Source organism: Antechinus flavipes, chromosome 1, assembly GCF_016432865.1.
Source record: "Antechinus flavipes isolate AdamAnt ecotype Samford, QLD, Australia chromosome 1, AdamAnt_v2, whole genome shotgun sequence".
NCBI lineage: Eukaryota > Metazoa > Chordata > Mammalia > Dasyuromorphia > Dasyuridae > Antechinus > Antechinus flavipes.
The window spans coordinates 354,740,637-354,760,374 of NC_067398.1; the positions used below are offsets into that span (position 1 = coordinate 354,740,637).

At 32.5% G+C, this 19,738-nt stretch overlaps 1 protein-coding gene across 1 annotated transcript in view; it reads right to left on the minus strand.

Annotated features, from left to right (window-relative positions):
* The window catches only part of LOC127545804 (netrin receptor DCC-like), a 287,141-nt gene that overhangs the window by 145,334 nt on the left and 122,069 nt on the right, over positions 1-19,738 (minus strand). The window contains exon 4 of the mRNA XM_051973316.1: positions 14,404-14,558. Coding sequence (XP_051829276.1) covers positions 14,404-14,558 — 155 coding nt within the window. The remainder of the gene's footprint in view (positions 1-14,403; positions 14,559-19,738) is intronic.

Genomic DNA, 19,738 nt, shown 5'->3' on the forward strand with positions numbered 1-19,738 from the left:
TTGTGACAAAGACTGAAAAAGAGAAAAAAAAACCAATTCAGCAAAATCAATAAATATTATCAACCATATCTAACAACACATACATTAATAAGATATATATTTATATACTCATTTGAACCATACACATTTATATATTTTACATGGGACAGTAACATAGTAGATAGAACACTGAGTTAGGAAGACATTAAATTCAGCCTTAGACACCTTTTGCTGAGAAAACCTGGGCAAATCACTCAATTCTGTTTGCCTCAGTTGCCTTATCAGCAAAGTGGGCTGGAGAAGGAAATGGCAAAGCAATCCATTATCTTTGCCAAGAAAATGGAGTCATACAAAATTGCACACTATTAAAAATGATTGGATAACAATAACAAAAAATTATATGCATGTAGTATGTATGCAACAAATATATTCATTCATCCATATAAGTCACAGTAATACATATTAAGGTACAGAGAAGTATTCATTTGCATTGAGGGACAGAGTCCCCTCATAGTAAAATCATGTATTTTTGAGGAACTTATACTTATACTTATGTGAATATATGATTGATAGATAAATAGGTAGAATATTTGGTCAATATATTAGTTAGCTTTGTTAAACTTTTCCCCCATTCTCTCTGTTTTTATCACAAGGAAAGGTTCAGAGAACAAGAGAGGTTCATATTCAAAATGCGATACAATTGAAAAAAATATATTTTTCAAGTTTAAAAAGAGTAACACAAAAGTTTAATACAGACTAAATTTCATTTTTTTTTCCTTTCCACATGTGAGGTAGATAGCATAATATGACTATGCCTCTACTATAAATTATATATATATATATATATATATATATATATATATATGTATGTATGTATATATATGTATATAAGCCTCACTTATTTCTGAGTTATATTATATATAATGTATATTATATATACTCAGAATTAGTATGATGACTCAAAAATAAGTGAGGCTTAATAAAGCTATACACTAGTTATATGGTCAAGCTTCTATTCATACCTATATATGATGTATATTACATTTATACACACATATCTATGATTAAAATTACAGTAAGACTTGGAGAGAGAGAAAGAGACAAAGACAGAGACAGAGATACAAAGAAAATTTGATGTGTATATGTAAGGAGAGATAAAGATAGTGATACATAGATATAGATGGATGTGATACAAATATAAATATAGATAAAGGTATTAATTAGTGGATGATCTTTTGATGATGAATCTTCATATACTCAGCCAGGTTGATCCCCAGATAAATGACCAATCAAAGCATTACTACATATGTATAAAAGGACCTGCCAGGGTTTGAATTCTACTGACTAGGTCTTTCTTAGAGAATCCAGGGTCACTTATGTGCTTGAATTAGGTATTCTGTGTTGAATTAGGTAATGGATACCTATTCATTAGGTATGATTTTCTCAACTATATACATATTTAACCTATTGAGTATGATTTTTTACAAACTGATGTTAAAAAACCATAGTTATATCCCTATCTCTTATATGTTTAGTGCTATGCTCACCCCAACACACACACATATTCATTCTCTGTCTGTCTCTCTCTCTCTCTCTCTCTCTCTCTCTCTCTCTCTCGAAACTATCTTTATGAAAATACAACTCACCCCTTTGATCCAGCAGTGTTACTACTGGGCTTTTAAAGAAGGGAAAAGGACCTGTATGTGCACAAATGTTTGTGGCAGCCCTCTTTGTAGTGGCCAGAAAATGGAAACTGAGTGGATGCCCATCAATTGGAGAATGGCTGAATAAATTGTGGTATATGAATATTATGGAATATTATTGTTCAATAAGAAATGACCAGCAGGATGATTTCAGAAAGGCCTGGAGAGACTTACATGAACTGATACTGAGTGAAATGAGCAGGACCAGGAGATTATATACTTCAACAACAATACTATTTGATGATCAATTCTGATGAATGTGGCCCTCTTCAACAATGAGATGAACCAAATCAGTTCCAATAGAGCAGTAATAAATTGAATCAGCTACACCCAGTGAAAGAACTCTGGGAGATGAGTATGAATCACTACATAGAATTCCTCTATTTTTGTCCACCTGCATTTTTTATTTACTTCACAGGTTAATTGTACACTATTTCACTTTCTAAATTATTAAAATTTAAATAGTCATGAGCATTCTAAAAAGCACCTATAAGGAAAAAGTAGAGAAAGAAACTATTGATTCAAAGGCATTTCAGAAGGAAGTGCATTCTAGGCACATTGCTGATAATAAATATTTATTAAATGAACTAATGAATATTAGAATTCTGGCTAGATAGTTATAAATATTTTATTATATGAAATAATTACATAGTTGACTATTATAACTAGGGCAATGACCTCATGAAAATATCAGCGTAAAGCAATGTCTGTATGATAATCAATAACATGTGACAATCAATTTTAGTAATCATGGTACAGGTTATCATTGGAGTCATATTGAGCTTGCTGAATATAAAATTAAGCCCTTATCTCAACTTTCCATTTACTTACTATGTGGCCTTGGGAAGCAGAGGTCTCTCTTTATCTTAGCTACTTATTGCAAAGTAAAAGTAATTAATTTCCCCCTGACTTTCAAATTTTCCCACCCTCTAGTCTACTTCATCCACAGCAACCTGGATAAACTTTCTAACATATTATGGGCTAACACTCTTTCTCAACAACATATAATAGTTAATATGAAGTTCTACCTTAGTTTATTCTTTCAATGTCCAGTCTGCCTCTCTTGTTTTATTGCTCTAATGGGATATTTTGTTTACTCTCTTTCTCCAACACTTCATTCTCTCCAACTTGAACATCATCCATTTATTATTGTTCTCTCATCATCCAGGTCTTTTCCAGTCTTTCTACTTTCTATGATCCATAAAGCACAAAAGCAGCCCCCTACAAGTAGGATAATACCCTATGTTAGAGTATAGAGGTCACTCTTGGGCAAAAGTCTCTTGTTCTTAAGACATAAAATCTTAAATCCTGAGTTTAGTAATTGGAGAGGAGGTGGATTTCTTTGGAACCATTAGTGAAGACATGTCAGCATTATTAAAATACATATGAAAACCTTTTTATGATAAAATTATGAGAGTTCCATTTTCTGAGAATATTTAGAATGAGTCATAAAGAAATGAATTATAACTGCCTGAACTTCCTCATTCATGTAGCTCTGAACCTGTCAATCACTTTAATTCTGCAGAGGAAACACAAATTAGAGGTGTCCCTCTTACAAGAAACAGATAGTTCCAATAGTGGCACTAGCTTTGAAAGAGGAAAAGATGTAGAATGTTTGGGGCTGCCCTTGAATGGAATAGCTGAAATGTGGCAGTAACACCAGTGACAATTACTGATTAGAGAAGGTAGGCTGTAATGTTAGCATAAGAATCAATGTTCACCTAAAAGTAAAATCAATTTAAATAATAAGAAACTAAATTGTATAAAACATAGGGAGAAAGTTCAGGAAACACAAGGACATAGATCACTGAGGTCCCTTGAATGGTAAAGGTAGCAAAAACTAGGCAAGTTACGAATAATAAAAAATACAGCAAAGGGATATATAGGGCTAAAGAGGAAAAGGTTTACTACTCACAAAGTCAAAGATAAGTATAAAGTTTCTGGATCAAGAACCTTAGGAAAATAGAGGAAGAATAAAATGAGCAGATCTTCAGGGTCAATGTAGTAACACTGACTGACTGAATGGTGAGTGCTAGAGACTGTTAGAATAATTCTTAGGAGATGCAGAAGTTTTGTTGTGGCTGTTCTGATGAAAGGACCATGGTCTCATGGGGCACTACAGCTATTTCATAAAGAATAGCATTTTTCCTATAGTAGATTTATTATATTAATCTATAAAGTCCTCTATAAACATCAGCTGCTTAATAAAAATGCCTCTAAGCTTCTATCTTGGGTAGTTGCCTGAGGACCTTGATTCCCTTTGGGTAACTAAATCTTAAATAAATGAATATTTAGCATATACATGAATAAATGACAAGTTGATGGTGAATGGTCTAATCTGATTTGGCAGACATGCAGATTTCTTTGGGGCCTAGAAATAAGGAACCATAATTGCCCACTGGAGGATGGCGGAATGACTCAAAAAACAAAACAAAACAACAAAAACATAACCTGCTTCCAGTAAAAAATCTGTTATGTATAATGAACACATTTGTGTGAATAGATTTAATCAAGAAATCATAGCTTTTTAGAGTTGGATAATATATTCTAAGTCTTTATTTTCAGATGAGGAAACTGAGTTTCATGGGAGGGATGTAATTTTTCCAAAGATACTTTGAACACAGTGGATGAATCCAGAAGCCAAGCCATTTCACTCTTCCAATTGTAATTTACTGTAATGGACTCAACATTAGCCTGAGTAAACATGTTTATGAGACTTAAGCTGTCTCTTATTAGCTCTCTGACATTTCATAAATAATGTCTGGCCTATGGGCCTCAGTTTCCTTCTGTGAAACATATTTCTAATGCTGTTTGAGGATTAAATGTGATTATAGTTGAGAGACAAAAACAAAATGCTGTAAAGATTTGTGTTATTTTCATTGTCATTCTACCAATTATTTTTTTTACTGCAGAATGTATATTAATGTCTTAATTCCCTCAAGGAGAATCAACATTTTAAGGCATCACTCAAGTATTATGAAAATGAAAGACTTTTTTTTCTTGGAAAAGAAATGTTAGACATTAAGGGTTGTTACTTTGGTTATCAAGGACTCTCTTAGTAGTTTGCTGCACAAGGCACCATTTACTCCTCTTCCTAAGGTCACCTTTTTCTAAATACTATCACATGGTTGCACTTTCTAAATTATTAAAATTTAAATAGTCATGAGCACTCTAAAAAGCACCTATAAGGAAAAAGTAGAGATAACAGAATTTGCTGAAGCTATCAGTAAGGACTATACTTTGCCCATAAAATCTGATTTCTACTGTTTTTATTTCTCAGATGAAGCACACACGCATGCTGATTATAATTAAATATGTCCTGGAGTAGAAATTGGGTACCATCATCTTAAAATCTTTCTCCTCAAGCACAGTGTAATCCCTGATATCTGTTATGCCACAGTTCTCTTTTATTGTCCTGACTCAGTTTCCCTAATTATTCTGACCCAGTCCTGTCTCAATTTCCCTGCTTCTCAGTTCTGCAAAACCTCCCCTCCCTCTTTATCAGAATACTTGATAGAACATCAGAATGCCTCTCCTCATCCCAAGCTATTAGAATATCAGATACTGTCTTATGAAGTTGCCTCTCCCCAAGTCCAGGGTGCTCCCCCTGATTATGTCATCCCCTCTCCAGAAGCTCACCCCACCCTGTCAGAATCCCGTTCCTGCTCTCAGTATCCTGACTCTGCCCCCCCTCAGTCTACCCTCTGCATCAGAGCCATGTGTATATATGTCATTGAGAACTCTGATTGTTTGCTGGATTCTTGGAGATGATAGTTTCATTCAGCCCTGGGAGTAAACATGGATCCATTGGTCTCAGTATATCTCTCTATTTAATAAATTATTAAATACTCTCTAATCTCTGTCTTGCTTAGTTTCTCCGGCATTACAATATCTTCATAAAAATTTTGTGATCAAAGATTTTCTTTTTTCCCATATAGGACTTGATCTTACACTTAACACTTTTCTTTTAAATCATGCTGATAAATCAACAACAGAAACTGTTTTTACAGAATGGGACATTCTGATTTTTTATGCTTCTCTAATTAATCAATTAATTAATTGATGCAGTGGAGCCTTCCTTAAACTTTGGTATTATTGGAAATATTATTAATTATAACTTCTCAGTATAATTGCAAAAGAGGCATATTATGTTACCCTGTACTTTAGGAAAGAGAATAAGAACTACAATTTAGCATAATTCATGTGATAATGAGATAGTCTATATAGCTACATTTGATTATTTTCAAGGTGAGTGACATTAAGTAACATTGATATAATTTATGCCAGGAGTTTAAGAGACTGTTTCTAGACAAATGTTTTCAAACTCAGTCTAGTAAAATATTTCAGGTTTGATTTTTTTTTTTTTGACCAGAAAATTCTGCGAATTTCCAATGCAATTCATATTGGCACTTACTTGACAATTTCTAGTTTTAGAGAGTCACTGGATTAATAGAAAAGTAAATAATTTCCATAGGGTCATACCAGCAGTAGGTGTCAGAGGCTGATCTTCAAGTTATATTTTGTACCATCAAAGATTTATTCTCTGTTCACTGAGCCATACTGCTTCTTGACTGAAATTAGTGTTCCTGTGATATTATAATTTTATCAATAGTAAGAACAGATGCCATATCAATTTCTCTTTTTGCTTCCTTGAATTTTCAGAGAGACATGTTTTTGGCTAGCAAATTGGACTATGTCCTAGTAAACCAGGCTCCTATCAACCACTGTGACTGTCTCACTGAATGATTTATGAAACTGTTGAGATTTCAATCACAATACATCCAGTTCAGGGGTAGCCTTGGATATTGAAGTGAATACAGATTTTACACGACTGTGAAATTCTAGTCAGTTAAGCCACTTAATAATTGTATGAATTTGGAAATATCAATTAATTTCCCTGAAGCTGGTTCCTTATCTCATAAATGGTAATAATAAATAATACTTAAAGAACAAACTTTCCAATGAGACTCAAATAAAATAAAAAATATATAAAATATACCATCAATTTAATCTGCTGCCTTTTGTTTGAACAATCACCTTCATTCCCTTATTCTACCTTTAACCAAAACCTTGTATTTCACCTCTAAGTCCCTGGCTCTTAATACGTGAATTTTTTGCTTTTATTTTATCTTATCTTGCCAGGAATCAGGGTCTTATAGCAGCATTTCCTAATCATCTCTATAATTAACTCATCTCTACCCTTCCTCCCCTTTCTCTTTTTATTGTTTTCCTTTTTCCTGAGAATATAACTTTTTTGAAGGCAGCAAAAGTGTTTTAAAGATATTAAGTGCTTAATATAAATGTTATCTATATGTCTAGCTATATAAATATGTTTTTACTATTTTGAGCAATAATAAATTTTCCAGGATGTTTTAACTTCTTCCATTATTCCTCTAGCATAGCTGATACACTGCTACACTACACACACATATTAGACAATTCATTAATCAATAACAACTCACAGAATATTTTTCAGCTACTTTGTTAAACATTATACAGTTCCTGTGTACAAGTTGCTCATATTCTAATTTGGTAGACAGGATATAAACAATTGCCTATTTTAATATACTTTATGATATGATATAGACAACTATAGGGGACAGTGCAAAAAAAATTCTAATCACAAAGGACCTATATTATTTATTAGAACTAACTGAAGTTCTGTATTAGTATGATTTGACAGACCTGAGTAATTTCCTAAATGTCTAACTTTGAAATTATAATTTTGGTTGTGTCTTATAGCTTCTTAGTATGACAACGTTACTATCAAAGTTCCATTAAGATAACACAGGCAATAGTGGAAAGAGTGGGGTGGGCCAGGAGAAGGGAGAAGGATAGAGTGGTGAAAGGGAGTGAATATGAATACAATAAAAACAACTCAGAAATTCTTCCATGTAATACCATCTAAAGTCACTATTCTTAAAGCTGGCTTTCATACCTTTAGTGTAAGAAATATAATGGAATAGGAATATTACTTACATGTCTTAACTATAAAGGGGTTTGAAGATAATTGAGTTGTGGTCCATCAAATAGCCTTCCTATAGTAAAGCAAGCCTTCAAGCTAGTATGTGGCCTATTTTAACATCCTATACTATTAAACTGCCCTAACAGCATCTTAAAGCACCAAAATAATAATTCACCAAATCTCCACATGTGGTATGAAAAGATTAGACAAGTCTTAAGCAGGCAGGGATTTAAATCCTGGCTGATAATACAGTGGTGAAATTATACACAGTAAAAGCAGAGAAGAAGGGGTAAGGGTTTAGCAAAAAGGAAGATTTAATCTGGGGACAAAAACCTTCATATAAATCCAACCTTTCTATTCTGGATGATTATTTCATAAGCTGGATCTTGGGCTGTTGATCTCTTAAACTGATTACTGAAAAATGTATGCACTTTTAAAAACAGTCACTGACTGACTTGCATTTCAGACAGGCTTCCCATCACTTTTTCTTCCATACAAATATGAAATTGCATAATACTGTTGATATTTTCAAATAATACAGAAATCTTGAAATTCAATTTGTCAAAAAGCTGTGTAATTTTAGTGTACAATAACTACAGCATATTTGAGAAACCAGTGATAAAAGAACACACTGAATACCTACACAGAAGAGACCCAACTCCAAAAGATAAGATCATTTGGTCAGAGTAAGCAATAACTTTGGGGAAATATTTTCTCAATAGTTTGGCCAAGAATAAAATAAGTCATTTGAGTTTTCTTTAAAATAACCACTTTGTAAGAAGGCAATAATGTCAGGTTTCTTGAGTTGTTATATTTTCCTTGGCAAAGTGGTTTATGTGGTTTCAGCAGCATTAGACTATAGGAGGTGCTTTTAAATCCCAAAATGCTTTTAAATGGCTAAAATAGCAGTTTGTGTTAACAAAGACAGGCTATAACCCATACATAGCCATTATTATGCATAATGCTATAATTTATTTACTCTAACTTTTGTGATTAAAAAAACTTCAGATGCAGTGCTTTTTAATTCAATTGAATTGGAGAAGTTAAAAATATACACACACATATATACATACAATATATATACACATGTATATATATATTATGTATAATATAATATCATATAATATATAATAATATAATATATATAAAATTAGATATAGAGACAAAATTATATACATATAAAATTATATATAGTGTATATGCACACATGTGTATATATAGTCTCCTAAATGTTATAGTTCAATAATAATTATATGAACAATAACACAGGTATGTGATGCTTTAGAAATGATTACATTAAAAGACAATTAAATCACCAATAGGTATAATGTTCCCTATGTATAATTTTAAGCTGAGAGAATTCAACGTAGCAATGTTATTGCTAAAGCTAAAATGTAAATAACATTCCCAAATTCTTGTTTTTTAATTAATTTAAATTATTTTTATGTCAAATATCTTTAATGCTTCTCTAATATTTAACTGTTTTTTTTTTGTTTTTATTTTTAAAATTAGAAGAAAAAAATAACATGAATAAGCCATGGGCTGAGAAAATCATAGATTTAGAATTAGAATAGTACTTCATCCACTTACCACATTTTAAAGATGAGGAAGCTGAACCTGGATATTAAGGTAAATTGCCCAAAGTTCTACAAATGATAAGCATCAGACATGGAACTTTTTGATTCTGGGTTCCATAATTCCAGAGCCAAATGGAAGATATTGTAACAAAGTAGAGCCTGTATTCAGCAATCAAAATGTCACTCGGGCTATGGCCTTCTGCTGTCTTCCATTATTATTGACATTGAGCTCCATGATTGAGTAGACATAAGTAAATGAAAACATTGTACGGTGTCAAACAGCAGGCTGTTCACAAAGGATAGCTGAATTAAGTTAAATGTTGATGAAACTATTCACAGTGCTTGACACATAGTATGTCTTTAATAAATGCTTGGTGATTACAAAACCAGATATGGAGGACATAATTATTTGTGAATTTGCTTAGATAACTTGACTGGATGATTATTAAGTCCTACATTTGATCTTGTATTTTGTCTTCACAGGTAACTATAATCTTAATGAATCCAAATGGTTTATAACTAATTTTGTTGTTACTATATTGTTAATATTACTGTTTCCACCCAGATTCTTATTGTCTTCTTCATATTGTCTGTATCATATTGTTTTTTAATGGGCAGGATCATTTCATATAATTTTCTTGTATTCCCCTCAAAAAACACAGAATAGTACTAAAAAAAATAATAATAAGGTCTTCCAAAACCATGTGATGCATTTAATTATAATGTTATTAATTTTTACTTACTTGTTTTAGTTTTAATATACAATAATCCTAGGTAACTCATATAATGCTAAACTATAGTAGCACAACACTTTATCATGGCTTACAGGAAAGTAGAGACCTGAAAAATATACAAATAAATTATAACCTCTAGCTGGGCCCACCAAGCCTTTAGGACTGGCCTAGAATATATGTCTGCTGTCTCAGTATTAGCCTACTTATATTCAGAGAAGTCCATGACCCATATGGCTGCAGAGCAATTAAGTTTTTAGTGAAAGTCTTAAGAGGCAAACCATTAGCATATGAATATAATGGAATATCATTGCCTCTAAGAAATTATGAACTGGTTAATTTCAGAAAAGCCTGGAAAGATATGAAGTGATGCTGAGTGAAGTTAGCAGAACTAAGAGAACATTGTTATTGTTATTGTAAGAGAACAATAATAAGATCATATGATGATCAATTGTGATAGACTTGGTTCTTCTCAACAATGCAGAGATTTAAGGCAATTCCAGTAGACTTGGGATAGAAAATGCCATCCATATCCAGAGAGAAAACTATGAAAACTGAATGTGGATTAAAGCATAGTAATTTCACTTTTTTTATTGTTTGTTTGTTTTCTTCCTCATATTTTTTTTCCTTTTGATTTGCTGTTTCTTGTATAACATGACAAATATGGGAATATGTTTAAGAGCATTGCGTATATTTAACCTAAATCAGATTATTAGCTGTTTGGGAAAGGTAAGGAAGGGAGAAAAATTTGGAACACAGAGCCTGACAAAGATGAATGTTGAAAACTTTCTTTAATGTATTTGGAAAAATAAAATACTATTTAGAAAAAATGAAGAAGCAAATCACTAATTTATAAAAGAGTGCTATGTTGTGCTGGCAGACAATACACCCACACTGATAAAAATCACCTAGCCCTGGATTATTGAAGTAATCTGTTTATCATCATCAGAGCCAAGCAAATATCAATTTAACATAGAAAAAGAATACTGTTTAAAAGACCATTTGCTTATTTTTTGACAAGTACACAAGCATATCTGGCTAATAGCTCTTCTGCTGAAGCCAACAAATCACATCAACAAAATTAAAAACTATCAATTATGTTTTCCTTATGAAATAAATAGGCAACTTACCACAGTAGATAGGGAGCCAGATAAACACTTGAAAAACTGGGTTCAAGATCTGTCTCTAACATGTCTTGGCTGTGTGACAGTGGGCAAATCACTTAACCTCTCAGGAAGAGATGACTTAAGAATTATAAAATGCAGACATGGCAGTTTCCTCACCCAGTTACCATTCCTTATTCTCATGTCACAATATACTGTAATTGCTTGATATCAGAGAGGAAGGCATTGCCATAGCATCTCAGCTTTTAGAAAAATAAAAGAATATTGGAAGCTGGGAGTTTTCTTTCTTAAATCAATGAGCTAGACTCAAGATCTTGCCTTTAAAAAGCTTGCCTTTAAATCTACATTTTTAAATAGCAGTAGCACTACTTCAATAGTAGCAACATTAAAATTGAAAAGGAAGTTACTTAGTCTTAAAATGGAACATCTGTGTTGGTTATATTTCATTTAAAAAAAAAAACATCGAAATTAGATGCAATTTTCTTCAGCCACCAACAATCAGCCCTGGGGAAAGTTAGAAAAATATCAGGGCAACAAATGTGCTTTGCTAAGTATAGAACTCATGTCATCCTCAGGGATTGTGACTTTGAAATTGAACATACTGTTAGAGATTTGTGTTTTAAAATTTGACAAATGGGACAAAACCATCTCTTTGTAGAATTTTCCTTGACATGCTTCTAGGGCATCACTTGAATTCCCTCAAGGCAATAAAAGACATAAGAAGGAAAGAAAACACATATTTTGACTCAAATTGTTTTTTATCAAACTCTTGTTATTTGTAAAATAATTCAAGATATTCCACTGTTAGATAAGCAGTCTACCAATCTTATGTATATAAATGCCTGTCTAAAGTCTACTCACAATAAGACTGTTATGTCTATATAAATAAAATTAAGTGTTTAAATAAACTATGCACATATTTAATTCACTGAAAAAAAAACTGATAACAGATATTTTGAAACACAGTATTTCCAATGAATTGCTTCAAGCATTTTTATTTTGGTTATGTAGATACTGTTCATTTGATATGCCCCCATCATTCAGTAGTTTCCAACATTTCTGTTATTTCCACAAATAAGGCTTTATTTTTACTTTTCGCTATATACTTTGAGTTTGATTTTATTGGATTTAGAGTTTGTGTCAATTTTAAAGTGAGGTCTAAAGTCATCAGGTTCTACACATCCAGCCATTCTGGAGAGCAATTTGGAACTATGCTCAAAAAGTTATCAAACTGGGCATACCCTTTGATCCAGCAGTGTTTCTACTGGGCTCATACCCCAAAGAGATACTAAAGAAAGGAAAGGGACCTGTATGTGCCAAAATGTTTGTGGCAGCCCTGTTTGTAGTGGCTAGAAGCTGGAAAATGAAAGGATGTCCATCAATTGGAGAATGGTTGAGTAAATTGTGGTATATGAACGTTATGGAATATTATTGTTCTGTAAGGAATGACCAGCAGGATGAATACAGAGAGGACTGGCGAGACTTACATGAACTGATGCTGAGTGAAATGAGCAGAACCAGGAGATCATTATATACCTCAACAACGATACTGTTTGAGGATGTATTCTGATGGAAGTGGATCTCTTCGATAAAGAGAGCCTTAATTGATCAAAGATGGTCAGAAGCAGCTACACCCAGAGAAAGAACACTGGGAAATGAATATAAACTGCTTGCATTTTTGTTTTTCTTCCCGGGTTATTTATACCTTCTGAATTCAATTCTCCCTGTGCAACAAGAAAACTGTTCGGTTCTGCACACATATATTGTATCTAGGATATACTGCAACCCATTCAACATGTAAAGGACTGCTTGCCATCTGGGGGAAGGGGTGAAGGGAGGGAGGAGAAAAATCGGAACAAAAGTGAATTCAAGGGATAATGCTGTAAAAAAAAAAATTACCCTGGCATGCGTTCTATCAATAAAAAGTTATTAAAAAAAATAAATAAAAATAAAAATAAATAAATAAATAAATAAACAAAATAAAGTCATCAGGTTCTAATATTATCATTTGCACCACATCTCAAAATTAGCCTAAGTGATTCTGAATATCAAGTCACTTGCTCCAATAACTTTATCATGAAGTGTCATTTTTAACTGTTTAATAATTTCTTTTAAATTATCTTTAACTTACCATCCCCAAAATGATTTGAGATGGCTCATATCAAGTTTAAAACAAAATATAACAACTGGGAATAGGAACAGTATGAAGATCATTAAAAAAAAAAAAACACTGACTTGATAGGTCATTAATACAACTTTCAGTGAACTAGGTGAAAAGGGAAATAAGCAAATTTGCAGAATTTCATTTTCTGTAGAAAGTTGCATACAAATTTGTCTAGGATTAAATTAAATAATTTTTTCTCATGGGCTCTCATAGAAAGAATATTGGATGACACAATGTACAATGTTTTCAACTATTTTTTTTTTTACAAAATAACTGAAATATTCATATGAGCATTTCAAATATTGACTCTATAAAGGAAAAGGGCATGATATTAAATTGTAACCCAATGAAGACATCTGTGAAGAATTACTGTATGCTAATACAAATTAAATATAAAGATGTAACAAAGAGACTCTAAATGAATGCATGGTTTCATAAAGTCTAGCTTTCTCAAAAAGTATTTTTTTTTATTTTTTTAAGTGAGCATTTGGTAGGTGATAAACTGTAGTGCCTAATGACTAAAATCTCTAGCAAGTGTTTGCTGCATGAACTTATTAATTATAAATCCTGTTGATAAACACTCTCATTTATTCAATAACTATTTATTATGTATCAACTAGAAACTAGGCATTGTGCTATGTCCTGTGGATATAAAGACAAAAAACAAACAAACAAACAAAAAAAAAAAAAAAAAAAAAAACAAAGTACTATTAAAAAGCATTTTTGTGCAGAAACCTATCCTTTTATATGATAGAATATGATATATGGTGATTAATATGATATATTAACATAATACATAATAGATATGATACATGGTGATTAAAATAACCATATAAAGGAAATACTTGGAACATTAAAATAAGCTGACTTGTAAAGACGCAGATCTTTAGAAGAAAATGCTGGGAATACATACTTCTCCAGAGATGAGGGGTCATCAAACATGATCTGAGTGAAGGAGATAATTATATTAATGATGTTCATGGAAATTTCATTTAGATGGTTTAAATCATAAAATCAGAGCATAAATATTGCAATGTGTTACTTATTTTTTAAACTACCTTTTTATGTTAAAAACACTACCAAAGAAGGATTTAAGTATCCTGCAAAGAGAAATTGCTTTTGGAAGATAGTTCTGTATTGCTATCTCTTGACATACTTACATTCAGGTTGGGTGGCCACCTTAATAGGATGAGAACTCTCCCCCGGTCCCCGTTCATTATAGGCCACAACTCGGAACGTGTAAGTTGCTTCTGGCTTCAAGTTTCCCACAGTGAGTTGAAGGGACCCAGGCTGGGATGTATTCAATGCTCGCTCCCTGAGAAATAATAATGCCACAGAAATGTTACACTTAATCTATTAAACTAGATTTTTTTTTTAATGTGGGAGAGAGGGCAAAATATGTGTGAGAGGTAATGTAGGAAAAATAGGCAAACAAACAAAAACAACAATAACAAAAAAAAAAAAAACAGCTTACTTGGAATATAATTCTAGGATGAATTCTAGCATAAACATAGTGTGGACTTCAGGAAGGTAGTTGACTGGGAACTTTTCTTCATAAACCCTATATTCTAGAGATTCTTCTTTGGACTTCTTAAAATTTCCATTGCAAAACATCTAAGATATTAATAATGAGTTATTCAAAGAAAAAGCAAGACCCAGAATACAAACAGGGAGATGAATTTGGTAAACATCCAGCTAATGAGATGAATAAAAGTTCTGATAATTCCACAAATCAAGCCTTGCTAGTGTTTCTAACAATTTCATTTTCTGTTATTTCAGTGTCTGTGTTTTTCTTTGGTAAAGAGTTCATATGTACACTAGTGTCAATGATTAGCACTATTTCAAATCCTTAAATTCAGCCAATGATGGCATGAACATCTAATTAAGTAAGGGAAAATAATAATATTTATTTCTTCTACTCTCAGGTCACACTTGATCATCAGTAAATTTTTCTTCTTTTTTTTTCTCCCCACTTGTCTGTCAGAATAATTATAACATATAATGTATATTGATAATATGCTAATAAATTTTATATCATAATAGACATATTAGCCAAAGTCCTGAGACTGAGGTGGTCTAGTATTATTCCCATTTTACAGAGGATAAAACTGAGGCTCAAAAACCTTTTTGTGGCTCTCCAAAGTCACTCAACTAGTTAGTGCTGAATTTAGGGTTAAACAGGGTGGAGAGGTATCTGGGAGTTTATGAAAAGGAAGAAGTTCCTTAAAAATATCTCTCTAATGTATTCTATTAATTAAAGGTACTTTGGGTTATTAATCTCCAGAATCATAATTAGAATGGGGTAATATGAATCTTGTTTAAGGGTGCTAACATCTGGGGACCATTGCATGCTTACTTTTAAGAAAGTTGATTCCCAGACTATTGGCTCCTTAACTGAAGGTTCTTTTCTTAGTTTGCATCATAAAACATAACACTGATTTGTGGCCAGGCTTCTAGTCACCCTCCCTAACTTCTCATAATAGTATCACAATTCTAAGACTTTACTGTCTCCTCTTTTCTTTTGAAGTCATTGCTGGATGCAATGCAAATCAACTTCTTTTCTTCTACTTAAGAGTTTTAGAGAGTTGTCTGGGTAATCACTTAACTAATTACTCAGAGTCAAATAGACATAAGGTTCCAGAGACCAGATTTGTCCAGATTTTCTTAACTCCAAAATAAGCACTTGATTCATTATAAAATATTTTTTCTGGTTTTTGTATATCTTAATGTTAATTATTTTGATCAGACTTTATATTATTTTTCATTTGCTACCTTGTAAAAAATGCAAATATTGATGAGAGGGTCAATTTTGGAGCATGGGTTATTTTGAAAGAAGGAACATATAAGTAGAATGCTACCAGTTGGAGGAGCATTGGTCAGCAAAAACATAGCATAAGGGACTCTGGACCTAGAAGATGAGTAAAAGAAGAGGTGGAATAAGGATACGGGGAAAAAAAGAACCAGAGATATAAGATGGTGCTAAAGACAAACTTTCTGTACCTGGAAATTTGCCCACAGACCCACTGATGAACTTGTACTATTTTTTGAGGTAGCCACTTCCTAAGATTCACAAAATATGCAAATATTCAAAGCCCATAACCACGAGTTAATTATACTGAGTCTCCATAAGAAAGCATCAAAACAAATGTTATGGGGGAAAAAAAATCTAACAAAGAGATAAATTATTTTATAGTAAATTTATTTATCTTTAATACACATTACTTTACGAATTATATTGGGAGAGAAAAATCAGAGCTAAAGGGAAAACCATGGGAAAGATTAAAAAAAGAAAAACAGAAAAAAGAAGTGAACATAGCATGTGTTGATTTACATTTAGTCTCCTCCATTCTTTTTATATTTAGTCTCCTTAATTCTTTTTCTGAATGCAAATGGATTTTCTGTCCAAAGTCTATTGGGATTATTTTGAATCACTGAAGCACTGAGAAGAACCAGGTTTTTCACAGTTGATCATCACACATTCTTGCTCTTATTGTGCACAATGTAATCCTGGTTCTACTTGTTTCACTCAGCATCAGTTCATGTAAATATTTCCAAGGCTTTCTAAAATCAGCTTTTACATCATTTTTATAGAATAATAGTATTACATTATCTTCATATACCACAACTTCTTCAACCATTCCCCAATTGATGGGCATCTATCTACTCATTTTCCAACTCTTTACTATCACAAGAAGAGCTGCCACAAACATTTTTGCACATGTGGATTCTTTTCCCTCCTTTATGATTTCCTTGGGAGACAGACCAGTAGTGTCACTGCTAGGTCAAAGAGTATGCATAATTTTATAACCCTTTGGGCATAGTTCCAGATTGCTCTCTTGAATAGTTGGATCATTTCACAACTGCACTAACAATGCATTAGTGTCCCAGTTATCCCACGTCTTCTCCAACATTTATCAATTATCTTTTCCTGTCATCTTAGTCAATCTGAGAGGTGTGACGTGGTACCTCAGAATTGTTTTAATTGGCATTTCTCTAATCAATAGTGATTTAGAGCATTTTTTCATATGGCTGTATATGGCTTTAATTTCATCATCTGAAAATTGTTCATATCCTTTGACCATTTATCAATTGAGGAATGATTTGTATTATAAATTTGACAGACTTCTTTATATATTTTAGAAATGAGATCTTTAACAGAAACACCAGCCATAAAGATTTTTCCCAGCTTTGAACTTCCCTTTTCATCTTGTTTCTGTTGGTTTTGTTTGTTCAAAAAAAAAAAAAAAAACTTTTTAATTTAACATAATCAAAGTTGCCATTTTGCCTTTCATAATGCTCTCTAGTTCTTTGGTCATAAATTCCTCCCTTCTCCAAAGATCTGATAGGCAGATGATCTTAAAGAGATAAATTATATGATATAACAGCTTCTCTGGGAAATATTGATGTTAGCACATATATATTTCAAACATAAACCAGTGAATGTATGTTAACCTGATAAACTAATTCCCAATTATGAAACTCTCATATAAGATTCAAAGTATGTAGAGCTAAAGGGCTGGCTACTTTACCTCTTAGCCAACACCCTTTCCCAATTACACACAGACACACACACACACACAACACACACACACACACTCACTCAATGGGGTAAGGATAAAATAATCTTCCTAACATTTTAAATCCTTCATATTCTGGACTTCTCCATGTTAACTGCACACCAATCATACACAAGCATTCTATTTTGTTGTTATTGTTCAGTTGTTTCAATAGTGTCTGATTTTTGTAACTTCTATTGGGATTTTCTTGGCAAAGATACTAGAATAGTTTTCCATTTCCTTCTCTAGATAATTTTACAGATGAGGAAATTGAGGCAAATAGGGTTATGTGACTTGCCCAGGGTGATACAGCTATTAAGTATCTAAGGCCAGATTTGAATTCTGGGAGATGAGTCTTTGTGACTTCAGACCAGTATTCTAGTCACTGAATAACAGCATACATTTTCTCCACTCAAACTGGATTACTTATTATTTCCAATACAGTCCATTATACTATCTTACTCTACTTTGTATGGCTCCTCCTCCATTCCTGAAATGCCTTCCCTCCTCACCTCCATCTCCTGGACCTCTTATCTTCTTTCAAGACAGCTCAATTGATAGCTCTTTCCTGATTCCCTTAGTGTCAGATTTTGCAAATCACTGAATAGTTATTTTTTATATATTTTGATTGCACTATCAGAAATCTTGTTATATATTTTCTGAGAAGTGTAAGTTCCTTGAGGGTAGTGAGTATCTTACTTTTTATTTTGAATTTCCAGTATTTATCATCACAGTGTCTGGCACATAGTAGATCATATTAAATTAGTATTTATTGTTTGGCCTTCGCAATTATCTAATTAAACTTTCTCATTTGACAGATGAAGAAATGGAAACTCAGAGAGTTCCCTAAGTTATGCAATGCCACACAAAGTAAGGAGTCCTCTGATTCAAAAATCTAGTGTTATTTGCATGATGTCAAGATACTTCTTAAAAATAAGAGCTTTAGCCACTTGACTAAGAGTATTTGGCACTCACTTTCTATTAAATTCCATTCTAATGATTTAGAATAATGATCTATTTAATAAAAATTCAATGTATAGTTTTGTAGAAATATTCCTATTGTGTCACAGAGAGACAACATCAAAATAATTCCTTTTCCCTGACTTTCTCTAGTTTTACCTGTCTCTCTCACTTTATTCCTTGTTAGAAATTCAGTGTATTGGTTACACTATTTAATTGGGAATCAAAGGAAAGGGATTCCTTTGTTACTTATTTATCTGCATGACTTTGGACTGGTCATTTAATCTCCTTAGATTGTAATTTGCTCATCTGGAAGATGATAGAGCTGTATTTGAAGATTTGAAGATTTGAATTCCTTCTCCTTGAAACTGTTTCTATATAATTCTAGCAGCTTTCAATTTATATTAAGGTGATAGCACTACAGAACATCTTGGGAAATTGATGCACATATCACAAAGGTTGGAATTTCACACACACATACACACACACACACACACACACACACACACAAAGGATTGCAGAATAGGAGCATTGAGGAAAGAAGAACCACAAACCATCACAATTGAAAAAACGTGTCACTAAAATAATTATCAGTGAGTTATGGGTCTGTCAAAAGCTTTTTGTTGGTATCTACTATTAGATTCCTTTTGTTTGTTAAGTTAAACAAAAAGGATCCACAATCCATAAAGCTATTGAATGGGTTCTGATAAGAGAGAATAATATCAATTTTAAGGAAGAGAAGAGAGAGTTCCTTCTTCTACTTTAACTATAACTCAATATCTGATGTCTCTATTTGTCTCTAAGTTGGTTTTTGCAATTGATTCTTTTTGGATTTATTTCAGGCTCCACTGGAGAAGCAGTCTCTGGTCCATGGTGATATGCTCCTGTGCATTATGGGATGGATTCTTTGAGTATCTTTCATTGTTCTTTGTAGATCAGCTTCGAGGAATTAGCCCTAAAGCATTTTTTGTTCACCGGA